Source organism: Lissotriton vulgaris, chromosome 3_1 (genome assembly GCF_964263255.1).
Source record: "Lissotriton vulgaris chromosome 3_1, aLisVul1.2, whole genome shotgun sequence".
Taxonomy (NCBI): Eukaryota; Metazoa; Chordata; class Amphibia; order Caudata; family Salamandridae; genus Lissotriton; species Lissotriton vulgaris.
The window spans coordinates 822448606-822476392 of record NC_141689.1 but is presented as its reverse complement, the minus strand read 5'-3'; the positions used below and the strand labels follow the sequence as shown (position 1 = coordinate 822476392).

General features: G+C 42.4%; 1 protein-coding gene across 1 annotated transcript in view; it reads right to left on the bottom strand.

Annotated features, from left to right (window-relative positions):
• AUH (AU RNA binding methylglutaconyl-CoA hydratase) overlaps nt 1-27787 on the bottom strand; it is a 663348-nt gene that overhangs the window by 410059 nt on the left and 225502 nt on the right. The window contains exon 5 of the mRNA XM_086961130.1: nt 13389-13481. Coding sequence (XP_086817256.1) covers nt 13389-13481 — 93 coding nt within the window. The remainder of the gene's footprint in view (nt 1-13388; nt 13482-27787) is intronic.

Genomic DNA, 27787 nt, shown 5'->3' with positions numbered 1-27787 from the left:
TGTGTGTTGCTTAAGGCAAACGCTGGTATATTTATACCTGGATGGTGCCGTGTTTGACGTAAGGTTGGACATAAGACATCAATATAAGATGTCACTAAGATCTAGCAGTTCTTTCAGTGCTCGCAGGAGTTCTAGGACAAATCAAAACAAAAGCATGGGGAATTCCCAGGTTGCTGGAGGTTTGGTTTGTTTAAAGAACTCGTTGTACTTTCTAGGAGTCTAAGGAAGTAGCCTTGCCGTATTCGGACTGCATTGGCTATTATTAAATATGGATATGATTCTTATGCCTTTATAAGGATATGATTTGTTATAACCACATAAGGGCATAAATCGGGAATATTTAATTAGGGTCCTAGATATGTTAACAAAACATGAAGCTGCTGGTTTCGATTTATATACTTTCAAATCTCATGTATTAAAGCAAAGAGATATTGTCCTCATTGAAACTGGAATTGGTGTCCAAATACCAGTAAGACACTTTGGTTTGATCGCTCCACGCTCTGGACTAGCGCTGAAAGGCATCCAGGTGCTTGGCGGTGTGATAGTTTCTGACTATCAAGGTGAAATCAAAATGATACTGTTGAACAGTGGTGACCTGGATTTGACAGTTCGACCTGGTGATCGAGTTGCCCAGTTGGTTATAATGCGAGTCCTTGGAGGGGTGGTGAGAAAAGGGACTGCCGCAACCCTCCTAACTGTATGTGGAGAAGGAGGTTTTGGCTCAACTGACAAAAACCCAGGAGCCAAAGTGTGGGTACAGTCACCTAATCGACCCCCTGAGCCGGCTGAAATATATTAGTTATGAAACCTGGACAGGAAAAGTGGGACTATGTTCCCGCTGACAAATGTTACCTTCAAGAATGAATAATGCCTTTTTTTACTTGTTTACTTTAGATCATTGGATGGATTGTCGCTGCGGGATGTGTCATCGCTAGACTCCTTTCTGCATGGTGCGTTTGGGGCCAAGATTGGCCTTGGAGGGTCAACAGCGAAACGATCATCAGAGAGCACATGACGGATTCGATCCTTTTTGATACAACAAACATCTGGGAAAATCTGGCCAACAAAATATTGCATAACTCCTATTTTTGCATGTCCAACATGAGAAGCGTCCCTGACATTTTGTCCACGTGCCTCGTTTCAGTTCCAACTCCAACGACAGTGTTAATAAAGACTTTCAACGTTACGAATGTTGATGGCAACGATGATATCGACACAGTGAAGAGTCGACTGTCAGTGTATGACTATTGTGCCTACTGCACAGTGTTACCTGATCTTGACCCGCCGCAAACTTTAACATTACCACTTATAACATTAGAGAAGGTGATGGTTGCTTTGAATTTACGTGCAATCCACGATTAATTGGCAAATGTATTCAATCTAAATTAGAGAATGTTTCCATGCTTCCCCGACATGTAAAGATTTGTGCCTTTCGGTTCATAACTCTATGTCCTGTATAACGACAATTCTTTAAGTTAGCTACTATAAGCACGTTCTATTGCCAAATGAATGGTTATTTTCCTTGGTCCTTTATTCCTGCAAACATTTCTGGTGGACCATGTGCCTTAGCCAGACTTAGCCTGGCTATGTTTCCTTTGCTACCATCTATGCAAACTCGAATTGTACAGGAGGCACCTCCATTGGATGAACATTCTGAATCTGATTTGCATTTACTTTCTAAGACTGAATATGTTAGCCTGTCTGCTTCAATTGTGGGAATTCCAGGGCTCTCTATTTAGAATTTTAGAGCTAATAGTAAATGACAGTGTCTCATGGTCAAATCTATCAATCACACTTCAACTGCCTTATCAGAATTTTTATTAGATGCACAGGGTCAACGCCAAGCTATTTTACAAAATAGGGCTGCCATTGATTTTCTTTTTTTGAAACATGATCATGGGTGCTCCGACTTTTTGGGCCTATGTTGCTTTAACCTATCAGACCATTCCAGATCTATTCAGTCCCACATTAATGCTCTGCATAATTTGTCCATGGAAGTTCGTAAAAATTTGAATCAAGGGTGGTTTAATTGGCTTTTTGGGTGGTTGTCTTATTTTAATTTCCTTCGTTCTATTTTGGGTGGTGCACTAATTTCCTTTTTTATTGCAATATGTTGCTGCATCCAATGTGTCTATCTATCGAGATCTGTTAGTTATGTTTCTTATTATTCTAGGAAGGATTTACGACCTGTTTAATGTTTATATACCTTCGCTGGAATTGGACAATGGTCATGGGTCGAATGTAGTGATTGAGCCATTTTTATGGATAATTGTCTCGATTATGACCATTGCCTACTACCATCTCAGTATATTTTGCTCAAATATAGTGCTATGCAGGCCCGCATAATATTGATTAGCTGTAAAATAGGACTCGATTATGTTCTTTCTATGTCTGACTATATCTTGCTTAAAGGCAGGGCTTACCTATTGGCTTTGGCATACTCTAATACCATCTTGCATACTAATTCGGGCTCTTTGCGGGAATAGTGGTTTATGCTTGAGCGACTCCATTTTCGAAGCTGTCGCCATCTTCTAAGCCTTTCTGGGTGAGGAGTCATGTTTTACTTCTCACTTGTTTTTCGCACATCATTTACTAGTGGGAACCGGTTCTTGTCGGTGGAATGTGCTCACTCTGCCTCGGAGTCATAACAGACACCTAGCTAGCTTGAGCTGTGACCTTGGCATGGAGTGGTATGGAATCCGATGGGAACAGGGGACGAGGCTTGCTAGAAGCTTCGACCAACGTTTCCCCCTGTACTAAAGGAGTGTTCGGGTCTCGACCACTGGTAGTTCATCACAGTACAGACGTGTTGCTGTGACGGTGGAGCAGAGAATCCCGATTCGACTGGAGAAACGGACTCCCCTCTGCCAAAGTGGAAATGGGATGTGTAGAAACTAACTCTTATTTCCTAACTGTTCTTCTCTAACAATTGTCTCCTATTTTTGGGTTATATGCTGATTTACATATGATTCTACATATGTGTATTCTAATTGCATTAGCAATTGCTTAGGGATTGATGTGAAGAAGGCCTATCGTGGCATAGTAGTGATTTCTTTCTTTTGCCCTTCTATCACTGTGTAATAAAGAAACGCCAGAAAAAAATACCATTATTCGTCTGTATTCCTTGGGATGGGAGGTCAGGGCCTTTCTGATCGAAATGCTGTAGCATTGGAAGGATGGTAAGTTTCTCTTTCTGCAGGTAATTATCGAAGGGAATGTTCTGCTCTCATCCAGGGAAACCAAAACTGATGAGTAATCCACCCCGAGGCATTGTTAGGAGGGGTATGCGTTGTTTATACATATGGCCGGGATGCCCGCCACCCCCTCCCAACACCAATTCCCCATGGGAGGAGACAGACACAAGTTTTAATTTTTGGAAGGCGGGGGGGGGGTTACCCCCCCGGCCGTATTTAATAAAATATGTAACAAAATTTAAAACTTTAAATAAAAACGTTTCATAAATTATGTACAATTTTACTTTCATTACATTTTGCTGAAGACATGTTCTTTGGCTAACCTTAACAGATCTCTAATACAAAGGTTTCCTAGCCGAGTCTAGCATCCTGAAAATGCATACATTCTAAAATAAAATTGTACATCCTAGCATTAAGGGCCAACGGCAAGATCTTAACCGGTGTCAGATCCCTACTACCAAACTCCCGCCCTCATGGTGTGAGTGGCGCATGCGCAGAGGACTTTACCCTCGTTGCCAACTGTAACTTCCCTTGTCGTGGGAGCCCCCTTTCACTCGACGCCATCTTAAAGGTCGTCCGAGTTCCCGTGTGAGGTATCTGTAAGAAGGACAGCATGGACTCCCCCCTTCCCAACACTCTCTTCCGCCGGAGCGGATATCCGGCCCCCGGGAAATTCGTAGGAGGGGCATATAGCCGTCTCCCCCCTGGGAGGGGCCTATGGCTGTCTCCCCCTAGGCGACCCATCCGTAGTGGGTGCCGCCTCCCCGTGGGAGGGGCCAATGGACCTTGAAATTACTGCTCACCGATCATGACCTTACCGCCCGACCGAAAAATAAATACGACAGTTGTTTTACCTACTAAGGAAAGAAAATACGCCTAAACTGCACAGCTTGATGATCCATCAACTTTTTCATTTCTACAATGGGAAAAAAGTCCTAAAGCACAAGACAATTTTTATTATGTGATACACTCCTTCACTTCTGCTACAAGGGAAAAAGGCCTACACACATTTATTCAATCCAAGGCATATATTAATGCTGTAAAATGTGATTGCATCTTTAATACATTCGAATATCACCAACAATTACTTTATTCAAACAAACATTGCAAGAAGGGGCTGGTGGGTGGGTCAAAATTGCCGCTTGTTCCGTCGAGGGCTCACGAGCAACGAGTGGTGCAGCCTTCAGAGCACTGGAACAAGAGGACGCTTCCCTGGATTCCCGCTCTATTTATCCGTCTGCGGGAGGGTGGGGGCCCACCTCAGGTATGCCCACTGGGCGCGGTCTTCCGGGCGGGTGTCTAGGACAACCCCTTCTGGGCGGGAAGGGCGCGGCCCGGCTACGCCGCTTTGGGCATACCAGCCGAGCCACGCCCCCCGCCCAAAATGGTTTCCCGGGGGGATCGGGGCACCCATCCATACGTTCGGGGGGACCGAGTGGTCTTCCCTTTCCAGTTCCACCTGCGTGGGCTTTGTTGCGTTGTTTTACCGAGTGGCGTTGTTTGCCTTGTTTTCCAGGGTTGTTTGCGTTGTTGTCGCTACTGGTATTGTTGTTGCTTGCGTTGTCATTGTTGTTTGCGAGCTCCTTGGGAATAGCCATATATTCAAGGTAATTATTAGTATTATTCCTTTCTTGGGTAAGTATTGTGAAGTATTGTATCCTTTTTGGTCCCAAGAAGGGATAGGGTCAGTATGCCCTGGTGAGTGGCAGAATTATCAGGTCATTACACCATCAGAGGCACTAAAGAAAGGAGACAGAAGGTGCGCGGTGGATGACCCTGCGACCTACTGCGCTTTACTGCAGCCAGCTCAAACCAACGCAGGCATCCCAGGGTCCACAATGGAGCCAAAGGGTCTGAGCCACATGCAAACAAATAAACTGGATAAATATGCCATCCAAAGATAGGGCCAGAAGCACCAAGTCAGCAAGCAGAACAAACTGACGCAGCGGAACCAACACTATGTGACATCATGAGCGCTATCACTGATGTAAAAGCTTGATGCGGTCACCATAGATGTAAACTTATCTCCAGTAAGATCTCAGCAGCTGAAACCAATATCAACCAGTTACAAATTAAGTCAAAATGCCTGGAGGAACAAGTGCCACTTCCTACAAAGCAACAAACAGGAATGGCGGAGAGACTGGAAGACCAGGAAGGCCATGCTCAAAGGAACAACATCAGGGTGATGGGGGTTACAGAAGGAGCACAGGGTCTGAACGTGGACCTGTTCCTGTAGGACCTAATACTTAATCACCTACACGCCAAACTTCTCTCAAACTTTTTTACAAACGAACATGCACTCAGGTCCCTTGTTCCAAAACCCAAACCGGGTGTACCATGAAGTACAATATAAGTCAGGATCTTGAATTATCGGGACAGAGAAACTATCCAAAGGAAGCCCGGTCAAAAGGAGACCTCCACTAGGACAATGCTGAGGTGTGGTTTTTCTTGGACTTCACACTTCGGGTACAGCACCAACGTCGGAGCTTTGAGGTGGTAAAACGGGAACTGCGCTGAAAACAACTTCAAATACATGATGTTATACCCAGCAAAGCTCAGTATAATTTCCAAATGGAGATCAGAGATTTTCACACACCAGAAGAAACCTGGGAAAGGCTGGAAAGTCAACAAATGCATGGAAGATTGCCTCCACGAGACATGCGACAGGGACAACCAAGAGACCGGCTGAAGGACACCATAACTGAGGACGCTGGCACTTAGATGTATGAAGGGGCTGGCAGAGGAGAATGAACATGAAAGTCCGCAATTCTATAATACTCACTGCTTTATGTTTTAGGATCAAACTGCTATGTCTGTGTATATGACACATGAGGAGTCCCTACATATCAGTTATAACTGGCCTTTAAACGAGTTGTGGGGTGGAGGGAGATTGGCCGGAGGGTTCGGTGAATGGCGGGCGGGACACAGAAATGGTAGTAGGAAAGGGCAGGGACTAAAATTTTTACTATCTGCAGGACCTACTCAATGGTTCTAGCCCATGCTACTGATTAGTATGCTTTTTCTGGGGAGACGGGCACTCTGCAAGTTGGGGTGGTGGAGGTTTCGAGCCCCCAGAGCAGGGCAGGAGAGAGGGGGGTTCTATAAATGGGTTACTTGTTTAAAATGTTACACTGTATTGATTGTGTTACATACTCTGTTTTCCCATGGTGTCAAAGGAATGGGTATGGGAATTGAGGAGGGGAGGATGATGCACTCCACCCAAAATACTAAAGGGTGTCGACTGAGGCTCTGCCAAGATAGATACCATGGCCCACTCAAATGATGTTGATAACCCAAGTGGCCCACACTATAGAAGACCCCTTGATAGTACCACATTGAGAGTCATGACCTGGAACGTTAATGGTCTAGGTAACAAAATAAAACATACTGTGGTCCTCAATACCTATGTAGGCATGCCAAAGATATAGTGCTGTAGTAGGAGATGCATTTAAAAGGTCATCAATTTAAAGCTCTAGCTAGATATGGATATACTTTACTCGCTCATGCGGGGTACAGATTCCACAGGGGTAGGACTACTGGTTAAATCTTCCCTTCCTTTTGTCCTGGGTAGAACTTAGCATGATCAATCTGGGAGATATTTTGTGCTGACAAGTGTGTGGGTGGGCAGAGACCTCAATGTTTGTTCGGTATACATACTGCCGAAATGACATGCTGACACCCTACTGGCACGGAGTACATTACTGTTGGAGCTGCCAACGGGTACTCTCCTAATGGGGGGGACATGAATGCCACCATGGACCCAAGATGGGATAGAGTATCAAGAGCAGAACAGGGAACGAGTACAGAGCCTCTGCAAGCCTTCATAGACACAATGGAGCTGGTGGATATCCGGAGCAAACACAATTGCAGGATAAAGAAATTTACTTTTTACTCAGCGGTACACTAGCGATATGTGTCCTGACACATATCGTTAGCCTGGGTCTATTCCGGAACACAGTACATAATGTATATGGTATCACATAGCACTCATCTATTGTGGCACTTCTTCAGGGGCCCAGCAGAGATAGTACACCAGCACCTAGGCTAGACCCTTGGCTCTTCCAAGATAAACAATTTAAGTATAAAATAAGTGAACAAACGGAACGATGCTACCAAGACAACATGGAGTTGCTTGACTCAGCATGTACGATATGGGAGGCCTATAAAACTCTGATAAGGGGATATGCCTAGGCCCTGGTGGAGGGAAGGAACCGACACTAAACTTTGAGTCCTTGGAAAAAGAGATTGTGGAGCTTGAAGCTACCTTAATGAATGGCGGAGACACTGACCCGCTAATAAGCCATCAAATTTGATTAAAACAACAAGAAATTAGGAATATAGCAGAGGACAGGGCTCAGGCAAGAGTGACACAAAGACGACCAGCTAATAAAATTATAGCATGGTTGGAGAAATGGGATAGGGAAAGGAGCTGCGTACAAGAGATTTGTACATCCCAGGGAATGGTACATAAAACAGGGATGGAGATCGCAGCTGCATTTGCTGACCATTAAGAAACATTGCACACATCCACCCCCATTAGAACAGAAACTGACTGTACGGAACTCCTGAGAGACATCCGCCTCCCTACACTATCAATTGAAGGGTAAACACCCTTTACAACGCAACTTTTACAACGCACTACCGTTACAACGCGGTCATTACAACGCAAACCATTACAACGCATTGCGCTGGGGGGCGCTCTAGGATAGGGAATAAGTTTAATTTTCTATCCAACACCTTCCCTAGTGTCCACGGGGACTGGAGTTGGAATAAAAAATTCAACTTTTCACTATCCAGAACCTCTAAGCGCTATGCGTTGTAAAGGTATGCAATGTAAAAACCGCGTTGTAAAGGCAGGCGTTGTAATAGCCTGCGTTGTAACGTCATACATCCCAATTGAAGCATGCAGTGATCTGGAGAAGGATTTAAGAGTCGAAGAAATAACACATTCAATTAGAGACTTGCAAACTGGTAAATCTCCTGGGCCTAAAGGCATGCTGTCCAAAATGTATATTGGTTTGGCGCTACAGTGGCACAACACATGCTCAACATTTTCTAGGAAGCAAGGTCAGTGGGAGACTTTCTGAGGACCAGTGGCTGGCCAAGACAGTGGTTATTCCCAAGAAAGGCAATCCCTCTGAGGACTGCTGCTCAGACTGGCCAATCTTGTTCTTAAAAATAGAAGCAAAGGTGCTGGCGAAGGTCATTGCGAACAGGCTTAGGAGAGGGATTACCTCTGCAGAGCACTGTGATCAATCAGGCTTTATGCCACCACAGAAGTACCAGATTGAACCGGAGGTGCCTGTACAGAGTGTTGCATGTAACTGCTTACGAGCTGGAAGAAGACACTGTATTGTTGTCATTAGATGGTAAGACAGCACTGAATGGCATTAACTGTTCTCAGTATTGGAGAGGTCGGGATTTGTCCCATGGTATTCTGCCTGGATAGAGCTCCTATACACGGAACCTCTAGCGAGGGTGCGAGTAAATGGGACAGTGTCCCGCCCTTTTGCCCTACACAAAGGCATGAGACAGGGATGCCCACTATACCCTGTACTCTTCGAACTGGCGCTGGAACCTCTGCTGCCTGGATCCGACATGACTCGCTGGTGGCGGGCATAATGGGCAAGGGAGGCTGGGAGGAAAAAATCTCATTATATGCCAACGACATATTGCTATATGCCACACGACCCCTATTCACTATGGGCAGGCTCCTCCAAATATTCCAACTGTCTGGCAGCTATTCTGGTTACCAGATCAATTGAGACTAACCCCTGTTATTCGCCCTTGGTGTATTGATCTCCAGGAAGAGTAATGAGTTCATGGCAGATTATCTACTCCCGCAACTGGACAGGTTGCGCAGAGATGTTGCATACTAGAGATGACTGCGGGGTACCCCTAATGAGAAGGGCTGTCACGTTTATTATATGTCCTGCAGAACACTCCTTACAAAATACTGATTGATTTTTTCCATAAAGTAGATAGCGAACTACAAAAGCTTTTATGGGCTGGAGGCAGCTCCAGCTCCAGTATAGATCTCCATAAATTACAGAGAGGGGTATTTGATGGGGGCCTGGTGGTCCCTGGTATAAGAAAGTAATATAGGGCAGCCCAGTTGGTCACAATTAATTATTGGGTGTTTACAGGACAGAAAGAACCAGAATATAGGGTGGATCATCACTCGATGGGACGACTGAGATGCCGCAACTGCTTGAACAACAATTGGTGCTGCACACACAGTCCCCTACGTTTGGTGGGAGGCTGCAAAATTCCTCAGATGGAGAGACAAGATGACGTGGGAGGACTCCATTATGAGATAGGGATCTCCTAAGGGAGGTGGGGAATCTGATTCTGGATTCAGTAAATGGGGCCTGCTAGGGAAAGACTACCTTGGAGAAGTCTGGATGCATCAGACCATAATCTCCTTTGAGGACTTACAAGTGGAATATCAGATTTCCACGTCCGAAAAGTTCAGTTATCTCCAATTTGGGCATGCACTTAGTGCTCACATACTTGAAGGTGACCAACTCCTAGAATACAAACTCCTAGAAGACAGACTGTTGCTATACCCAATGCCTGATAAAGCCACCTCCTTGATATATATCATAAGATTAGGAATAATGCACCTGATCCATTGGGCACCTAACTAGAGGCATGGGAGACAGAGGTGAGAATACTGGAGGACAATGATTCGCTGGAGGTACTCCAGAGCCCCAGGAAAGTGCCAATAAGGGCACGTTTCCACCTAATACAACTTAGTATCCTTCACAGATCATTCTCCTCTAGAGCCCTCATACACTGACTGGGCCCCTGTGACACAGACCAATGTGTCAGCAGTACTGGGAGGGATTACGCAATTTATGTCTGAAGTAATGGGCAAGGTAATCCCACTGGAAGCTAGGTGGAACATATTGCGCATAACTGAGGAAGAAACCTAGCATATCTATCTTAAAAAATGCTTGATGGTTGTGACAGTGGTAGCAAAAAGGAACATATCCAGGACCTGGGGGTGCAGAGCGGCCCCTGTGGGTGGTGGATTGAGAGTCAGACCTTGATTGGTGCTGTGCAGCCGAAAAGTGGTATTCCAGAGATGAGGTTGCCCACGGAAATGGGAAAAAGTCTGAGGTAGGTGGGTGGAATATATGGGACACTAAGAGGTCTCTTCCAAATAGGTCTGCGTGGGTGGGCTCAGAACTTGGGTATTAGTAATCCTGGATAAGGATACTGATGTCAAAGGGCTGATGCTGTTGATATCCAAACATACAGTCTTGAGCGCAAATGTAGGAATGGGATTTTTTAGATTTAGAGTCGTCCACTAATGATCTATGACCATTTCTGTGCTGCTGAACAACTGGTTAATACAAAGATTAAAAAGTCTCTATATATTTGTATCGATTGTCCTGCTTTGCAGCCCTTTCTTCTAAGGAACTCGCAAAAAAAGAGAGAAAAGGACTCCAGTTTCTTCGTGCTGGTTTATTTAAGTGCATAAATGCCGCCATGAAGCGTTTTGGGCTCAGAAGCCCTTGATCACATGACATGTCAATGCATTTTCCCTTATTTAAAGTGACAGTGCAGTACACGACAGTGAGAACAGACTTTTGTTCTGCTTTTTTCATGAGTCTTTTTAGAAGCATAATACATTTTCATTTTTGAATTGCATACCCATTATTTTTGTATGCTATTTCAAAATGCCAAAAACATTCACAATAATATCTATTTGAATACAGGATAAGATATTTCTTCGGGCTTATAAATACAATTAAGTTAAGATAAAAGCCTCAAGTTGATCATTGGTAAAATATATATATATATATATATAGCTAAGAATTGTAAATATAAATATAGTTATAATTGAACATATAAATATAAATGTGAATATGAACATGAATAATATGTGCAACTTATACACAAAATGCCGCTATGATATCTTCCCATGTTATTTTACAATAATCTCCACATTTGAAACCAATACATCTCAACTACTGAAAGTATTATAATATCTCATATGTCCTGTTGTTATACTTGAACATCTAAAACCAGTCGTCTAAAATATTGCCTACAAATAGTGCTAACAAATATGTGAACTATAAAGTGCCTAAGTGCTAATGAAGATAAAAATAAAATTAACACAGTTTGTAGTGTGCATAGTGTAGTGCTTTTGTTTTGTATTTTTTTTTCTTTTTTTTTTCTTAGTGGGAAATGATACAGAGTTTGCGCGTGGTTTAGCACATTGATAGCTAACTCAATTTGATTTAGGATTATTCCTAAAAGTCATGGTGTTTTGTCAGTTAGCTTCTCAATAGTAGACTGTAAAAAGTGTTGATGCATTTGTTCTTTTATAGTAGTGCCAAGTATTATTACTGACCGGATACCCCAAACTGAGCCATTAAAGCCATGTATAAAGATACTCTGTAGTATTGAGGCCATTGGGACTTTTGCTATCGAACTCTAAGATGTAATGAGTTTCTAGTTTTCTCAGGTTTGCCTCTTTATTGCCACCCCGTCTTAAGAGTAGTATGGAATCCACAACAAAATATTTTTAGGTCTTGTATTTGATTGTTGTGGACTTCCCTGAAAAGGCGAGCAACTGGATAGCTCGAGTCAAAATTGGTAATAGCTCTCATGCGTTGGAGGACTCTCTTGTGGACTGGCATTTTGGTACTGGTGATGTACTTTTGTCCACAGGAGCATTCCAACACATAAATGGCGTACTCGGTTTTACAAGTCAAAGACTTGGAAATCAAAGGGGGATTTGTCCTGAAAGGGGTACAGTATGAATTTTTGTTAAAGCCTAATTTGCAAGCTTTGCAAGTCAGACATTTTCTGAACCCTTTTTGTCCTGAAAGCCAATTCTTATTGGAAGCAATCTGTGGGCGACTTTTCACTAAATAGTCACAAGTTGAAGTTGCCCTTCTATACGTAACGATGGGATTTCTGGAGATTCATTCTCCCATTCTTGAATCGTTCCACATTATATGCCAGTTTTTCTTATGATTCAGCATATATCCTCTCTCGGTCTACTGTATGTCAGAATGAGTCTGGAATGCTGGTTTTGGAAGAGGACTTAGACTCCGGTTTTGTGTTAGTTTTGGACAAAAGGTCTTCCCTGCTTAGTTGGTTGGTTTTACGGATTGCTGCAACTATAGTTACAGATGAGTATCCTCTGGCCAGGAACCGTTTTTTGCATTGATTTTGTGCCTGCATAAGATCTTCCTTTCTGCTGCATAGTCTGCTCATCCAAAGCATTTCCCCGCAGGGGATACTGTTTATTGTATGCTCAGGATGAAAACTGGATGCTTGCCTGCCGTGGGTTTGCGGAATAATCGTGTTTCTAGATGATTGTTGGCAACAAATGCCTCCACAGGCCTCTGCACTTACTCTATCACACTGCCATATCAAAAACAAATTGTCTATATATCCGACCCATTTGATTACATGATTGAATAGTGTGTTGGCAATCATCTCCTCCCACCAACCCAAATGGAGGCAAGCATAACTAGGGTAAACACTTGCCCCCTTGGCCACACCTCTCACTTGTTGGTAAATTTGGGTCTGGAACAGGAAGTAGTTGTTATTTAGACAGAATTCAGTCAAACTTATCATCATCTTATTATGATTATGAACTGAATGGGTCACCTGTCCAGGAAATGTTTAAGTGCTCTCAGGCCATCCTTGTGGTGTATACTGGTATACAAATTAGAAACATCTATGGTTATAAGAAGGTAATCCTTACACAAATGACACTCCTGTAAAGACTTTAAAAAGGCTGTAGTGTCCTTGATAAAAGATGGCAGAGCTCTCACATAATCCTGTAAGAATGAATCAATATAAATTCTGTGAAGGGAAAGGTTTCTGTAATGATGGATTATAATAAAGTATGATCCTACATCCTACTTTAGTTTGTCATGTTATTATGACTCAATCTGATTTAACAGGAAAGCAACCCCTTAAAATTACACATTCTATCTAATGAATCCACCAATCTACACAGAGATATTTGTATCAATTAATATACCAGCTGTTTTTCAAAGCAGATAATGCACCAATTAAGTTTCACTGCCAATGTAGTTACACAATCTTATATTGTTCAGCTATTACCAATACTACAAACTATACCTTGGCTACATTCATGTTATTCAAATATTAGTGCCGTCAATTAATTTTTGTTTGGTAGTAAATCATACAATGATATACCTGCCACAATGATGTCACAAGCTAATGCCATTTCCAGGCCACCACCCAATGCGACTCCATCGAGGACTGCAATAGTTGGCATTGGAAGATCAGCTGGGAAAAAAAAGAATCATTACATTCTAGAACAAACATTATTGATGTTTATAAATGAATATCAAACTTATTAATATATGATCAAAAAGATAGTAATGAAAAAAATAAAATATTATGGATTACTAATAATTGTGCATTCATAACTGTGATTGTTTGAATTGTCTTTACTAGAAAGCTCTTCCCCTTTAGGTATGCTATTATGCTATGTTGTATCGCTGAAGACATAGGAATAGTATATTTAAAAAGAAAATCTGTAATTTAGACTTTATTAAGTTTATTTTTTATTTTCTCAGGGGTGTAGGACATTTCCTTAGGGGGTGTAAATAGACCTAGTCATAAAAGTGGAGCTGAGCTCTGTGCACAGCTCATGGATATGGATAAGTGTTGGTAAACAATATGCATTCAATAAAACGGAGTACCTCATGATTTTCCACATTAAAAGTGTTCACTATTAAACTTCAAATAATACATTCCACACTATGTGCTAGCCTGATGGAACAAATATATTATAAACAGGTAGCACACATGCAAATAGATATCATAACGAATTACTGAAGCAGCAATCAAACATGCAGAAAGATTTTTAAAAACCTTTTATATTGTGTTTCAAATAACAATGCAGCCATAAAAGACATATTTGGTATAGCAAAGATAATTTCTGGTGCGTAACAAATTGAGTGCTTGTGAACTTCGACATTGAGGAGTGTGTGAACAGTCTGGGCAGCTTATATGCATTTTGAAAATTTTAAAGAATGAGAGACTCCATTGGAGTAGCTGCTTATGAGGAGGCGGTACCACCAAGCCACATTGCCTATATTTGATCCTGAAAGTGGGCAGGACATTGCAACAGGCAGTGAAGGAATCCTTAAAGAGACCGCCACTTGCCCTGTAAAGGTTATTCATCCCTTTAAATGTATAGGGCAAGATATATGTTGATGACACAGTGGTGAAGAGAGGGGAGTGCAACCGGCAGGACATTTACTCTAATGGAACGATTCTTATATTTTTGGAGGTAAAGGATGACTGTGGTCATAGTCAAATGTTGAAATATACAAATTTGGCCAGAACGGTTTGAGAGATATAGAGGGATTTTCTCAGATGCTCCAAAGGAAACTGAGATTATGGATGCTAATCTGAGGGTGGCTCAGGCCAGACAGTTGGTATCTAACTACTATACAGCTCTGAAGGCTGATAAGAGAGTAGAACAACTAAAGGTAACAACACAATGGGAGGACTGGGAGCATGTCAATACGGAATGGAAGACTGCATGTCTATATATAAAGAAAGTGTCTAGTAACACCAGATATAAATTGGCATAATTAATTAGCATACATAGGATTTATCTGACTTGTACAAAGTTGGGTAAAAGATATCTGGGCAAAACAAAGGTGAGTCCCAGGTGTAAGCACCCAGATGAGTTTTTATATATTTGGTTTGGAATTGCAGAATAATTTTGAGATATTGGGGGAAACTGATGTAAGGCTAAATTATATTCAATCACGGGCCATCTGCCCAAGTTGACTGTGAAACCATTGCATGGATTCTGCTTAGAAACGAAACTATGCCTAGGACCACAGAACATCAATATGTAGGAACTGGTTCACCATACCAAATCAGTACCTATTTGGTCAAATCCAGACTAGCTCATAGTACCTTACTTGCTCTCCTCACCTTTCCAGAGAAAGAAGTAAATTGGCACCCGAGAACACAACACTAGAGACCCTCTCAGGGATCGAGGTAGCAGGCCATCACCTTTTGTTCTCACATCCATAATAAACAGAAAAGAGCGACGAAAAAAGATTACAATATTTATTGAAACTATTGTGCTCTATTTTGTAATAAATGCGCTTCAATAAAAAGAGATATAGATGTAAAAATGTGATTACCATAATCTACAGACTGTACACAATGAAAAGCCTGGTCATATTGAAAGACAGATCAGCCTATGCTTACCCTCGCTATAGAGACAGAGTGTTGTATTATAGATCACTGGGATTAGTGGGGCAACCCATATCTTGCATACATAGATAATTGTTCTACATCTCAGGCAGAAGAGCATTCTCTCATCTTGGGACCTTTTCTCTGCTTTCAAAACGACAAGTCCCCACTTATAATGTAAGAATTGCATGTTCAAAGCAGCATCTGTATTTTCTATTATTTCTAGGTGTAAAGAGTCCGACCACAGAGAAAACAGAGCAAGTGTTTTTCGACCTTGTATTAAATGTTCAGTTTAAATTCAAGCAGAAGAACTAAATAACAAAACATGTGCAGCCTATTTGAAACGTAAATGTGCAACACAAAACAAGTGTGTTCTTTTATAACGTGCGGAAAGCAAATGCTGACTATTCCGTGCAGTTAGGCAAACATAATGGAGAAAACACAATGGGCCTCTTGAAAATCTGCATCAAAACAATGTTTGTTGGGAGATGTGCTAACCTGCACAAGGATAAATTGAGACATACATTTGTGGCTATACTTGCTAAATGTTGTCCAACTATACACTGGAAGAGATCTCAGGGACCAAGGCTCAATGAGTGGCTGAGGGATATGATGGAATGGGCAGTGGTGAAAAAGTGATTTATGAAAAAGGCAACACAAGATGACAAATTATCGGACAATATACTAGAATGACCTATAGCTATAGTACATTCTCCCTCTGAAGGAGTCCTTCCAGGTGCAGTCAAGCAGTCTTTTGGAGTACACAGCAGGCAACAGCAGCAGGCAGTCCTCTAAAAGTCCTTATGTGGTTCCAGAAAGTAATCTGAATAGTGGGTCTGATGGTTCTATTTTTATATCTGGTGACATTTCTAGATAATTCCTTTTGAAGTGCATAAAGTTTCCTGCCTTCCCTGACCTGGCTCCTGGCTATCTCCATGAACAATGCAGGAGTGACAAGTCCTTTGTGTGAGTGCAGGTTACAGGAGCACAGTCTATTCAAGAGAGGTTGAGTCCAGCTGCGCATCTCACCCCCTCATTCTGCCAGTGATGGCTCAACCAGGCACATGCAACCCCTCTATTGTGTGGTTGGGAGGAATAAACAATGTCCAACTGGCAACTACAACCAGTCATGTGACCCAGAAACAGGCTGCAGGAACCAAATATTTAGGGAAAGAAAATGCACACTTTCCAAAACATTTTTATTTTCCAAATTGTAACTTAAAATTGACTTTACGATTAAAGATAGTTTTAAATTAAGGTTTCTCAGGCACCAAACATGAAATGTCACTTGTTCCCAATCAAAAGTTAGCACTTATTAAATGCAGTAAGCAACCCAATGTTAAATCTAATTAAGGGGTGTTTCACTACAAGGACATGTAAAACTTAAAAGTACATGCCCAACACTTTTACTTACAATGCACCCTGCCCTATAGGCTACCTACGGTCTCCCTTAGGGGTTAATTATATGTAATTAAAGGGGGCTTAAGTCTTGGTAATGGGTTTCTTTTGTCAAGTCTGATTGGCATTCAGGCTGTAATTTCCAACCTGGGACATGTTTTAAAGGGCTGCTTAAATGGGTGGAACAATACATGTTGTAGGTACACTAGTAGCATTTAATTTATAGGTCCTGGGTGTATGGTATTCCACTTTACTAAGGATTTCTGAGTAAATTAAATATAGCAAAAAGGTGTAAGCCCCTTTTGCCATCTTTTAGGGAGTGAGTACAAGCACTTTAGCACTGGTTAGCAGTGGTAAAGTGGACAGACTCCTAAGGCCAACAAAAACCAATACAGAAAAAGTTGGAGGGTGGAGGCAAAAGGTTTGGGGGTGACCCAGGAGATGGGGCAAAGTCCAACTATTTTTATGAATAATTTGATTGAATTAATTATATATTTATTGCCTTTGGCAAATAGTTGATAGTTGATTAATTGAACAATATGTAATAACCTTGAGAAGTCCTTGTGACCGTATGCCTAGTGGACAAAGCAAGTTGGCTGATGTTGTGCCTAATGATGTGAATACAAATATTGTAAGAGTATATATCAAAAGTAAAGGAACCATGCATAGAAATCAATGTATTTGTTCGAAAAGTGGAGCAATGAATTGTAATACTTATCACTTGCCGGTGTGTACAACCTATTTGCACTATACATTCTATATATTTCACTTATGATTTTGCTTCCATTTGTGACTTAAACAGTCATATAATACACGTAAGTCACACAATCATGCATCATTTAACATTTGGGTCACATACCTGTGAGGGACTAAACATTGTTGATCATCCACACAATGCTACAAGCTTCATCACAAGAATTCGGATTGTTTGACTCAATAGTGATCATACAATACTGCCCTTCACTTGAAGTGCCTTAGCAGCATATTTGATTCAGCTTCTCTCTGTGAGGTCATGGCCTCTATATATATCCTACTCAGTTACGTTTAACATTCATGTCATCACTCAACACCACCTTTGTCAAGTGCAAATGAGCCCATTCTGCTACGTAATTTTGAAAATTATGGAAATAGTAATCTTATCTGCAAAACATTTAATCCGTCCGCCTTAGGTCTTATCACATACTTTGGATAAATTAGTCAGGTTTACTATGCTCCCAAACTAAATACAATACACAAATTGCCTAACTAGAACAAGACACTGCCATGTTTCCTTAGAAGACGCATTCTGAAACATCTCAAGGTAAACGCAGACTACATTAAAAGCATCTGCACTATCACTGTTCTTTGATTCCGGGCCACCCCTATGGACAAATAAGTCGCTCCACAAATAAGTCAATACATCAATGAAACGAATATATATATATATATATATATATATATATATATATATATATATATATATATATATATATATATATATATATATATATATATATATATATATATATATTCGAACTACCAATGTTTAGCATCCAATAAACGAGGTACCAGATGATGGATCTGCATGAAACTTACCTACTGATCCTATTGTATATTTCAGCTACATTCAATACCGTTGATCACGAGCTTTCACTTAAAATATTAACCCACTGATTTGGTATACAGGGGTAGGTATCACAATGTATAAATGTTTGCAAAGGGAACAATGGCAGCGACTGTTCTTTTTAACATGCATGTGGAACCAATGGAAGATTTTTTTAAACCTTGGCTTCTCTTATCACTCGAATGTTAATAACATGCAGATTTACATGATTGATTACATCACAAAATCTATATCTGCAATACAAAAATGTATGATGAATTGGCAAATAATTAAAACACAGCTAAATATACTTTTAATAGCCATGGTCAAAACACCAGCAGTGCAGTGAAATGGCTATAAAAACCTAAAAGAAAAAAGAATTGCCTCAAAATGCAATCCAAAAGCGTACGTTTTTAATTTACCTATTAGTCAGCAAACAGCCTACAATCATCACCCATTAATGCTAAGATGAAAGGTGCCACCTCCGAGCTAAAGCTTCTAAAGTAAATCGGGAAATTCATTCCCTCCAGGGTCTCTCAACTTTTCTCTAATAAGAGCTACTTATGGTTAAAAGAAAATCGTCCTGGGCTTCTATTAATATTGGTGTGGTAACAGTGACCACGTCAAACAAGATTACCAGCAGCGATCACTTCATTGCTTCAGGCAGAGTTGACAGCATTAATGGGAAAAAAACTTTATGGGTTTTGAATGCCTCCCTATGGCTAATAGATGACAGCCATAGCTGCAGTGGCCCCGGCAACAATGTAATCACATTTGTGATAAATCTCCCCAAATATGCATGATTGATTGATCAAATATCACCTTTTCTATTTTGGGATATATACATCAATTTAGCCAAGCAAAATATTCTAATTTAGTAGGATGGGCTACGCACTTGATGGCTACTTACACATAGCTGGAGAGCTACGAGTAGCTAAGGGGCTACTCGTTGGAGAAGCCTCTGAGGCAAATTATTAAAGCTCTTGCTTTATCCCACACAGACTTGTTTGTCACTCTGCAATTCAGATAAACCCACTTGAATGCAATACTCAATGCAGCTGCCGGAATGATAAAGTACAAAAAAAGGTTAGATTATTTGTGCGTGTCATGAAGCTCAAATGACTGCCCTTACAACTTGCTGAACATTCAGATCTCCCTGTACCCTTTTCAAAGCTTTAAAACAGGCACAAACAACACATTATGAAAAGAAAAACGTTCTATTGAACAAAACAAAAATTAACGATTCATCTCCACCGGGAAGCCCAAAGATACAAGATTGCTGTAAAAACCTGATATTTGCATTGAGATAAGGCAGGACCCAACTTTTTACCATTCAAATCCATCCTGAAAGACCACTTTAATCATAACCACATTTAACTCCATTTGCAAGTGCATTATCAATCCAGGAAGGCACATTACAAGAACTAAAAAACACTTTGTTCACCATCAGTTTTAGTTGCTTCCTTTCCAATCATTGCTCCACTCCTCCTGTGAACCAACTTATCTCCAGAAATGATTGACACCTGTCCTCTTGCACTACCTTTCCTTCCTCTATTGCTGAGTACTCATCCTGATCTCTCCGACTCTGACCCCTTTCCTCCCACTGAAACTGTGTTAATCCCTTAAACTTCGAGGCGTCTTTCCCCCGCCCCACCACCTTCCATGCTGAACCCTTTTTAGGGCTCGGGCCTAGCGTATACTGCACAGCAGTGGCGCGCAGCGAGAGTCCTTTTCCCGGCATTTTGAAAACGGACCTGGAAATTCCACATACCTCATGCGTGTTATTTCCAAGGTCCATGCGTGCTGTTTTTTAACCGTGCTGTTTTTTAACAGTGCTGTTTTTTAACAGTGCACGCAATAGGCCATAGGCGGTCGCGTAGCTCCGCCTATGGCCTATTGGTGTCTGTTACGCGCACCAGAGGCCATAAGTTTGAATTCAAAACATATGCTCGCAGTGGCGCTCAATTACTTTTTTTTTGTAGTTTGCGATCACTTTCCACTCCTACCCCTCACTGCATTGATAGGGCTACTACACGTCCTGGATTTGGCAGACCAGTTTTAGTGCCTCGCCATCTGTCACAGTAAATTTCTGTACATTTACCACAGGGACTGCAGACTGAGCAGTAAGGGAGGCAAGGGTCCATGTGTCCTCGTGCAGGAATAATTAGTATGTGTAAACAGAAAACAAATTAATTACCACAGTCTGTTGAGATTCATTTTAGATGATACAGAGTAACAAAATACGACTGACACAGCCCCCATTCGTCACCACACACAAGGGGCCGTAATGTTTTTCCTATTTCTATGTTCAATACACCTACATGTGTAATGGCTAAGAGATTAGCGTCCGTTGTTTGTCCTGCGCTCTCTGAAGACGTCACAAAGGCGCGTCACAAACAGTGACGTACAGCTTTGTTGTGGTTCTGTTCTTGGCCTGCTGTAGCATCCCTCCCTGAGGATGGCCATGTTCCGTTGCTTTGTGACCGGAAACCGGCATCAGTCCCAGCCTGCACCTGAGAGCCTGCAGGATAAATACAGCTGCCCTATCTGTCTCGAAGTCTACCAGCGACCTGTGTGCATCAACGGCTGTGCCCACACGTGAGAACCCATTGGGGCTGGGAAGGGGAGGGCTTGGAGAGGCAAAATAGGCGGGGCGTTAAGGGAGGTGGGGCCTGGAATATGTTTGGGAAAATGTTATGGGACTGTGCAAAATGTGGTGGACTGTAATTATTATTAATTTAACAGTTGGAGTGGCATCAGGGCATAGTTTGCGAGGGACCCACTGCATCCCAATTATGGCTGTCATTTACTAACTTAGAGGGTGCAAATTGACTCATTTCCTTGCTCGTATTGTGACCTAAGACACCCTTGCGAAACCACTGGATGAACGTGATGTTCAAGAACAGTTTGATGGAATGGGCTTTAGGAAGTATGTCTGTCTTCTAGTCCTGTCAAAAGGTGTAGTCAGTTAGGAAGTGAGGCAGCGGAGAGGGGTGCATATGTGAGGTAGCTGAAAAGTGGAGGGTTTCTCAATTCTCTTTGGCCAGACCTTTTACTTCTGTGTTTTGGCCTCCGACTTGGTCTAAACCGCCCCCCACTCTTCCAGTCCAGACTTTTAAAAACCTTGATTTCCATCTGATCGAGAACCTGACGTTGGTTAAGCAGGCAAATCACCTAACATCTTGCTGTTTCCTTCTCTTGATTGATCTAACTGTTCCGCTCCTGCCTCCTTCAGCTCGCCTGATAGTGGTTCAGGCAACTAACTATACTTTGTCATCTTAACTACTGTAAATTCCTTTTCTTTGGTGCCTCACATGGTGTATTGAACAAGTTCAAGCATATTCAAAGCCATTGTGGTCAAGCTAGCTCATAGTTTGCCTTGGCATGCCTCATGCCCTTCTGCACTTGCTTGCGGTTGCTAAAATGATTACTTTTAAATCTCAATGCATTGTTCATCATACAATATATAAATCTGGCTCACTCTATTTGAGGAATAGTATCAATATCTATATCCTGAGTAGGTCACTTCGCTTCTGGATGATTTTTTTTTCATTCACTTCCTAAATTTAAGCGAGCTCGCCTTGGCAGAGGGCCTTCTCAGTGTTGACTGCGAGATTTTGGAATACCCTTCCCACTACACTGTGGAAAACATCCATGCACCTGCTCTTCTGAAAGGCCCTGCACACTTAGTTGTTATACTATATAATTACCTTTACAGCTGGTTGGAGAGTATTTAGGTCTTTCTATTGCTTTCTTTTTTGCATTAGTTCTTGTATTTGTTTTTCTTTTTACCTGATGTGTTTTGCTCGCGGCAAGTTGACGTGCTCGTTGAATGCCTCATCACAAGCTGTCTCCTCTGTAGCACTCGCTGTGTGTTCTATACACATGCTATGGTTTCCATGTATTCTATTGGGGTTTTTTTTCATTTATTTTTTAACCAGATCAGATGGTTAAAAACACCTAGCAATGCCAGAATCGGAATAGCACGGGAATACTGGATACACGGTCTACAGTAATTCACCAGCCCCACCTGTGATACTGGATACAGGATACAGGGTCTGCAGTAATTCACCAGCAGAGTGAGAGTGACATCATGAGTGACAGCAGAGTGACAGTGAGAGCATGAGTGACAGCAGAGTGAAAGTGACTGCAGAGTGAGAGTGACTGCCTGAGTGAGAGTGACTACCTGAGTGAGAGTGACTACCTGAGTGAGAGTGACTGCCTGAATGAAAGTAACTGCCTGAGTGAGAGTGACTGCCGAGTGAGAGTGACAGCATGAGTGACAGCAGAGTGAAAGTGACAGCAGAGTGAGAGTGACTGCAGAGTGAGAGTGACTGCAGAGTGAGAGTGACTGCAGAGTGGGAGTGACTGCAGAGTAAGAGACTCAGCAGTGTGAGTGTTCCAGAGAGAGCAGGGTATGCTTGTGTGCTTACACGGTGTACTGACACACAGGAGCTAAAACAAAGAACAGCTGAACAAGTGTCTTGGGAGCTTCATGGAGGCAGCTGGCCCTCTGTGAGAGGAGCAGCAAGGAGGGGACGCCCCAACCAATAAAGCACAACTACTCACAACCTACTGTACGATTACAATACAGGCCAAAGGGCAGAGCTAGGTCTTTTCGCATTACGTAGGGTGAGCAGTGTGTAGGGTGAGCAGTGTGTGAGCGTACAGGGTGAGCAGTGTGCGAGCATGCAGGGTGAGCAGTGTGTGAGCATGCAGGGTGAGCAGTGTGTGAGTATGCAGGGTTAACAGTGTGAGCGTGCATGGTGAACATTGTGTGAGTGTGCATGGCGAACATTGTGTGAGTGTGTAGGGTGAGCAGTGTGTGAGTGTGCAGGGTGAACATTGTGCGAGTGTGTAGGGTGAGCAGTGTGTGAGTGTGCAGGGTGAGCAGTGTGAGAGTGTGTAGGGTGAGCAGTGTGTGTGTGTGTGTGTAGGGTGAGCAGTGTGTGAGTGTGCAGGGTGAACATTGTGTGAATGTGCAGGGTGAACAGTGTGTGAGTGCAGGGTGAGCAGTGTGTGAGTGTGCAGGATGAGTAGTGTGTGAGTGTGTAGGGTGAGCAGTGTGTAGGGGCAGTGTGTGAGTGTGCAGGGTACGAAAACCCAAACTAAGTCCACCACACACACACACAACACCACACACATAAGGCCACACACATAAGGCCACACACACACCATCTCACACCACACTCACCACCACACACTCACCACACACACACACACCACCAGCCGTCAGTGCATGCTTTCACCGGGCACAAACACCACCAGCCGTCAGTGCACGCTTACACCAGGCACACACAACACCAGCCGCCAGTGCATGCTTTCACCAGGCACAAACACCACCAGCCGTCAGTGCACGCTTTCACCAGGCACACACACCACCAGCCGTCTGCACACGCTTTTACCAGGCACACCCAGCTCCAGTCGGCAGTGCACACTTCCACCAGGCACACACAGCTCCAGCCGGCAGTTCACGCTTCCACCAGGAACACACACCACTAGCCATCAGTGCACAATTTCTACAGGCACACACACCACCAGCCATCAGTGCACACATCAATTGTTAACGCATCCGCATCCACAATTAACTATTGTAGCAATCGCAGTATGGTGCACTTTACTTTTAAACATATTCATCCGAAGCGCAGCATGCCACCATTGCTACAATTCCAATCCAACCCACATAATTCCACTACACACCACATGCATACACTCCACATGCATACACTCCATAACACATGGCTAAAAGACATTGCCATTTACAATGCCATTAGCTCTAACTCAACTAAATCCGAGCCCTATTGCATTTCCAATGATTGTTTCTTTGGATGGGGGGGCAGTTGACACTAAAGCTTTCATAACATTATTTCCACAAGACGTATCAAGGACATATTTATGTTCTTTTTCCTCTATAGATTCAGTGATTCTAAAGGTACACATAATTTGTGGCTCACCCTTGAGAGAACAAGAAAATAGACAAAATAGTGCAAACTTTATTTATTTTTTTAAATGGGGAAGAATGTGCTGCTCAAAATAGCATATATTATTTTCCAACAAAAGCATCAACAGTTCGTAAAGTCATAGAGGTAGGTAGACAGAGAAGCAAAGCCAGAGGTGAAGTAACGAAGACATGACAGAAAGATGATTCTTATTGTAATTGCCACCAATTTCTGGAGAGGAAGGATGAACATGGGTGAGGATTAAAGTATGACAGGAGGGGCGTAATGAGCTGTCAAATTTCTTAAAGAATGTGCACAACATTATCAATTATCAGGGGGTCTCAGAAGGTGGGCACCCTGAGCAACTCTTCACTTTAAATTTGCCCATGTCTACAAAAGTATGTGTTAATGCAATAAATGTATGACAACTTAAAGTAGTTGAATATTTAGCCAGGACGTCGTACCACACAAAATTCACTTAGCCTTACACACACATTCAGCAGCCAGGGCAATCTTTGGTCTAACCAGAAGAGCTAGGGCTAGCAACCTCCTTGTTTCTCTGCATTGGCTGCCGATTCGTAAGCGCATCTCCTTTAAGACCTTAACTACAGCTTTTAAGGCGCTTCACAATTTCGGCGCTGGATATCTGCAGAGAAGGGTCAATTTCTAGCTTCCATCTAGACCCCTGAGGTCCGCTGCCCAGGCCAATGCCATCGTGCCGACAGTGAAACGTGCTCGTTGTGGAGGTCGTTCCTTTAGTTACCTCGCCCCCCGTCTTTGGAACACGCTGCCCCTGACGTTGCGAACATGCTCCAATCTGTCTGTCTTTAGAAAGGGACTTAAAACTTATCTCTTTGCCCTGTAAATTGTTCTGGTGAATTTTGGTGCCGTTATGGCTGCCTGTTAGTTGCTGGTATTGGTGTGATGATCTATAGCGCCGGGACGCTCTTCGGAGCAGCTGAGGGCTCTACTAAACCCACAGTAACATTAACATTAACATTAACATCCCACATGCCTAGAAGGGTTCATAATAGCACATTGATCTTGCAATTCCTGACATTGAAAGGGTATTTAGCAAGGTAGGATTGAAGTTTATCTTTGGGGTGCTGATGAGAATAGAGTTTGGCACCATCCGTCAGGGCTTCAAGACACCCCCAAAAGTGTGAAGAGGGTTGCTAATATCCAAAAGGTTGGAAACTGAAAGGCGGGACCAGACAGAGATGCCTGGTATCACGTTAATACTGGCATTGGTGATCTAGTCCCAAGACATTCAGTTACAAACCAGGCTGCATGACTGTGGAATAGTGGTGGGTGAAACTAGCTCTGTAGTATCAATGTACAAGGAAGGGGTATTAGTCTGTCTGAGCCTGCAGGCAGTTTCTGTGCATGCACTTCTTACAGAGTTGGACCTCTTTAGAAAGGTATCTGGGTTATTATTAATAGGGAGAATAATAAAGTGTACCCACTGGGGGAGAAGATGGCAGTGACCTATGAGGAATACATTGAAGTGGGGCTATAGGGGAGACAAACCTTTGTAGATACTTGGGTATACAGGTCACACTCGCAAGAAGGATAATATGTTCAATACAGGTAGAGCGTCGAAGGGGTTAAAAATGTTTTGTGTTTGGAACATCTTGCCATTATGAGTCATGTGAGGAGTAGCAATTGCTAACATGGATTTCTTCGCAAGGTGTCTTCATGTGATGCAGACCTCTGTGTGCACGTGGTCCAAAACCGATCACATAATTTGATGGATTTCTGATATCACTGTCATGGTCAGGCAAAAGAAGCAGAGTGAAGCTGAACACACTGAAGAAGAGTTGGGAGATGGGGCTTGGACTACCTTATGTAAAAGTCTACTACTTAGCACTGCAGCAAAAACATGTGGTAAGGTGGCTAAAGGAGTCGACCAACTGTGACAAAACAGCTACTTGAGGGAATGCATGGAGAGACTCCACAGGAGGAGCTGCTTATGATGGGGAGATACCAACCATTCCAAACTTCATATATTTGATCCAGCAAGTAGGCAGAGCATGGTAACAGGTGTTTAAAAACCTTTAAAGAGACCAACACTTGGCGCTTAAATGTTGTTTTCAATCCTTTACATATAGGACAAGATATATGTTGTTGCCACAGTAGAGGAGAGAGGGGTGTGAGGCTGGTGCAACCTTTACTCTAATGTAAAATGTCTTACATTTTTGGAGGCACAGGATGGCTTTGGTCAAGGTCAAGTCTTGAAATATGCAAATTTGGCCAGAATGGTTTGAGAGAAATGGAGGCACTTTTCAGATGCTCCAAAGGTGACAGAGACTATGGCTGCTAATCTGAGGATGGCACAGGCCTGACAGTTATCTAACTTCTTTAGAGCCCTGAAGGCAGATAAGGTAGTAGAACAACTAAGGGACACAGCAGTGGGAGTAGATATGAGGGCATCTAGAAAATGAAGATTGGAAGAGTGTCTAGTGAAGCTAGATATAAACTAGTGCAATTAAATATCATACATACAATTTACCCGACTCATACGAAGTTGGGTACAAAATATCTGGGCTAAACAATGGTGTAACCCAGGTGTGGTAAACAAGAAATTGCAGAACAATAGTGAAATATTGGGGTGAAGAGATGGGATGGGTAAATTACATCCGATTATGAAACAATGTTTATTTGGAGCTGTACTAAATCACAGAAGGGTAAACTGAGGCATGCATTTGTGGCTATAATTGCTAAATGTCATATAGCCATACACTGGAAGAGACCTCAGGGGCCAATGCTCAAAGACTGGCTGAGGGATGTGACAGAATGGGCAGTGGTGAAACAGTGTTTTATGAAAAAGGCAACACAAGATTCTTTGACAATATACTAGAATGGATGGCAATGCTTCAGAGACTGCCGGATCTGCCTGAAGCTATACCTCCTTAATTTATAGTCCAGGAGGGAAAGGAGTAACATTGAACAGTTCTTAGATAAGACTAAGAATGTGTGGAAAGCAGCTGGCCTATAGCTGCAGTGTACCCCACAGTGAACGTATACTAGTGTATTCATGGAGAACATTATAATAACCTCAGAGGAATGACTGATAAAGAGGTGTATGAGATGGGATATCTCCTTTTTCTGGCACATCTGGGATTATGTTCTGCTGAATTTGAAGCCTTCACCTGAATGGCTGCAACTGAGGTAAGGGGGTTCACAGCTGTCGGGTCCTGTACGCTGTAGGTTCTATGGACACTGGCAATTGATGTGTTACTGAACTGTGTTTTTCCAATGTAATGAAACATTAATAAATAGGAGTATGTGAATACTAAATCTGGGCTAAAACAGCATAAAACTTTATTTCCAGGATGTCCCTGATTAACTGTGGGAGTATCTTAAAGCAATAGCAATCAATTTCCACTCAAGTTTTGAATACTTATCAGAACTAATCAAAGAAGGCATTCATAAGATACTTAAACATG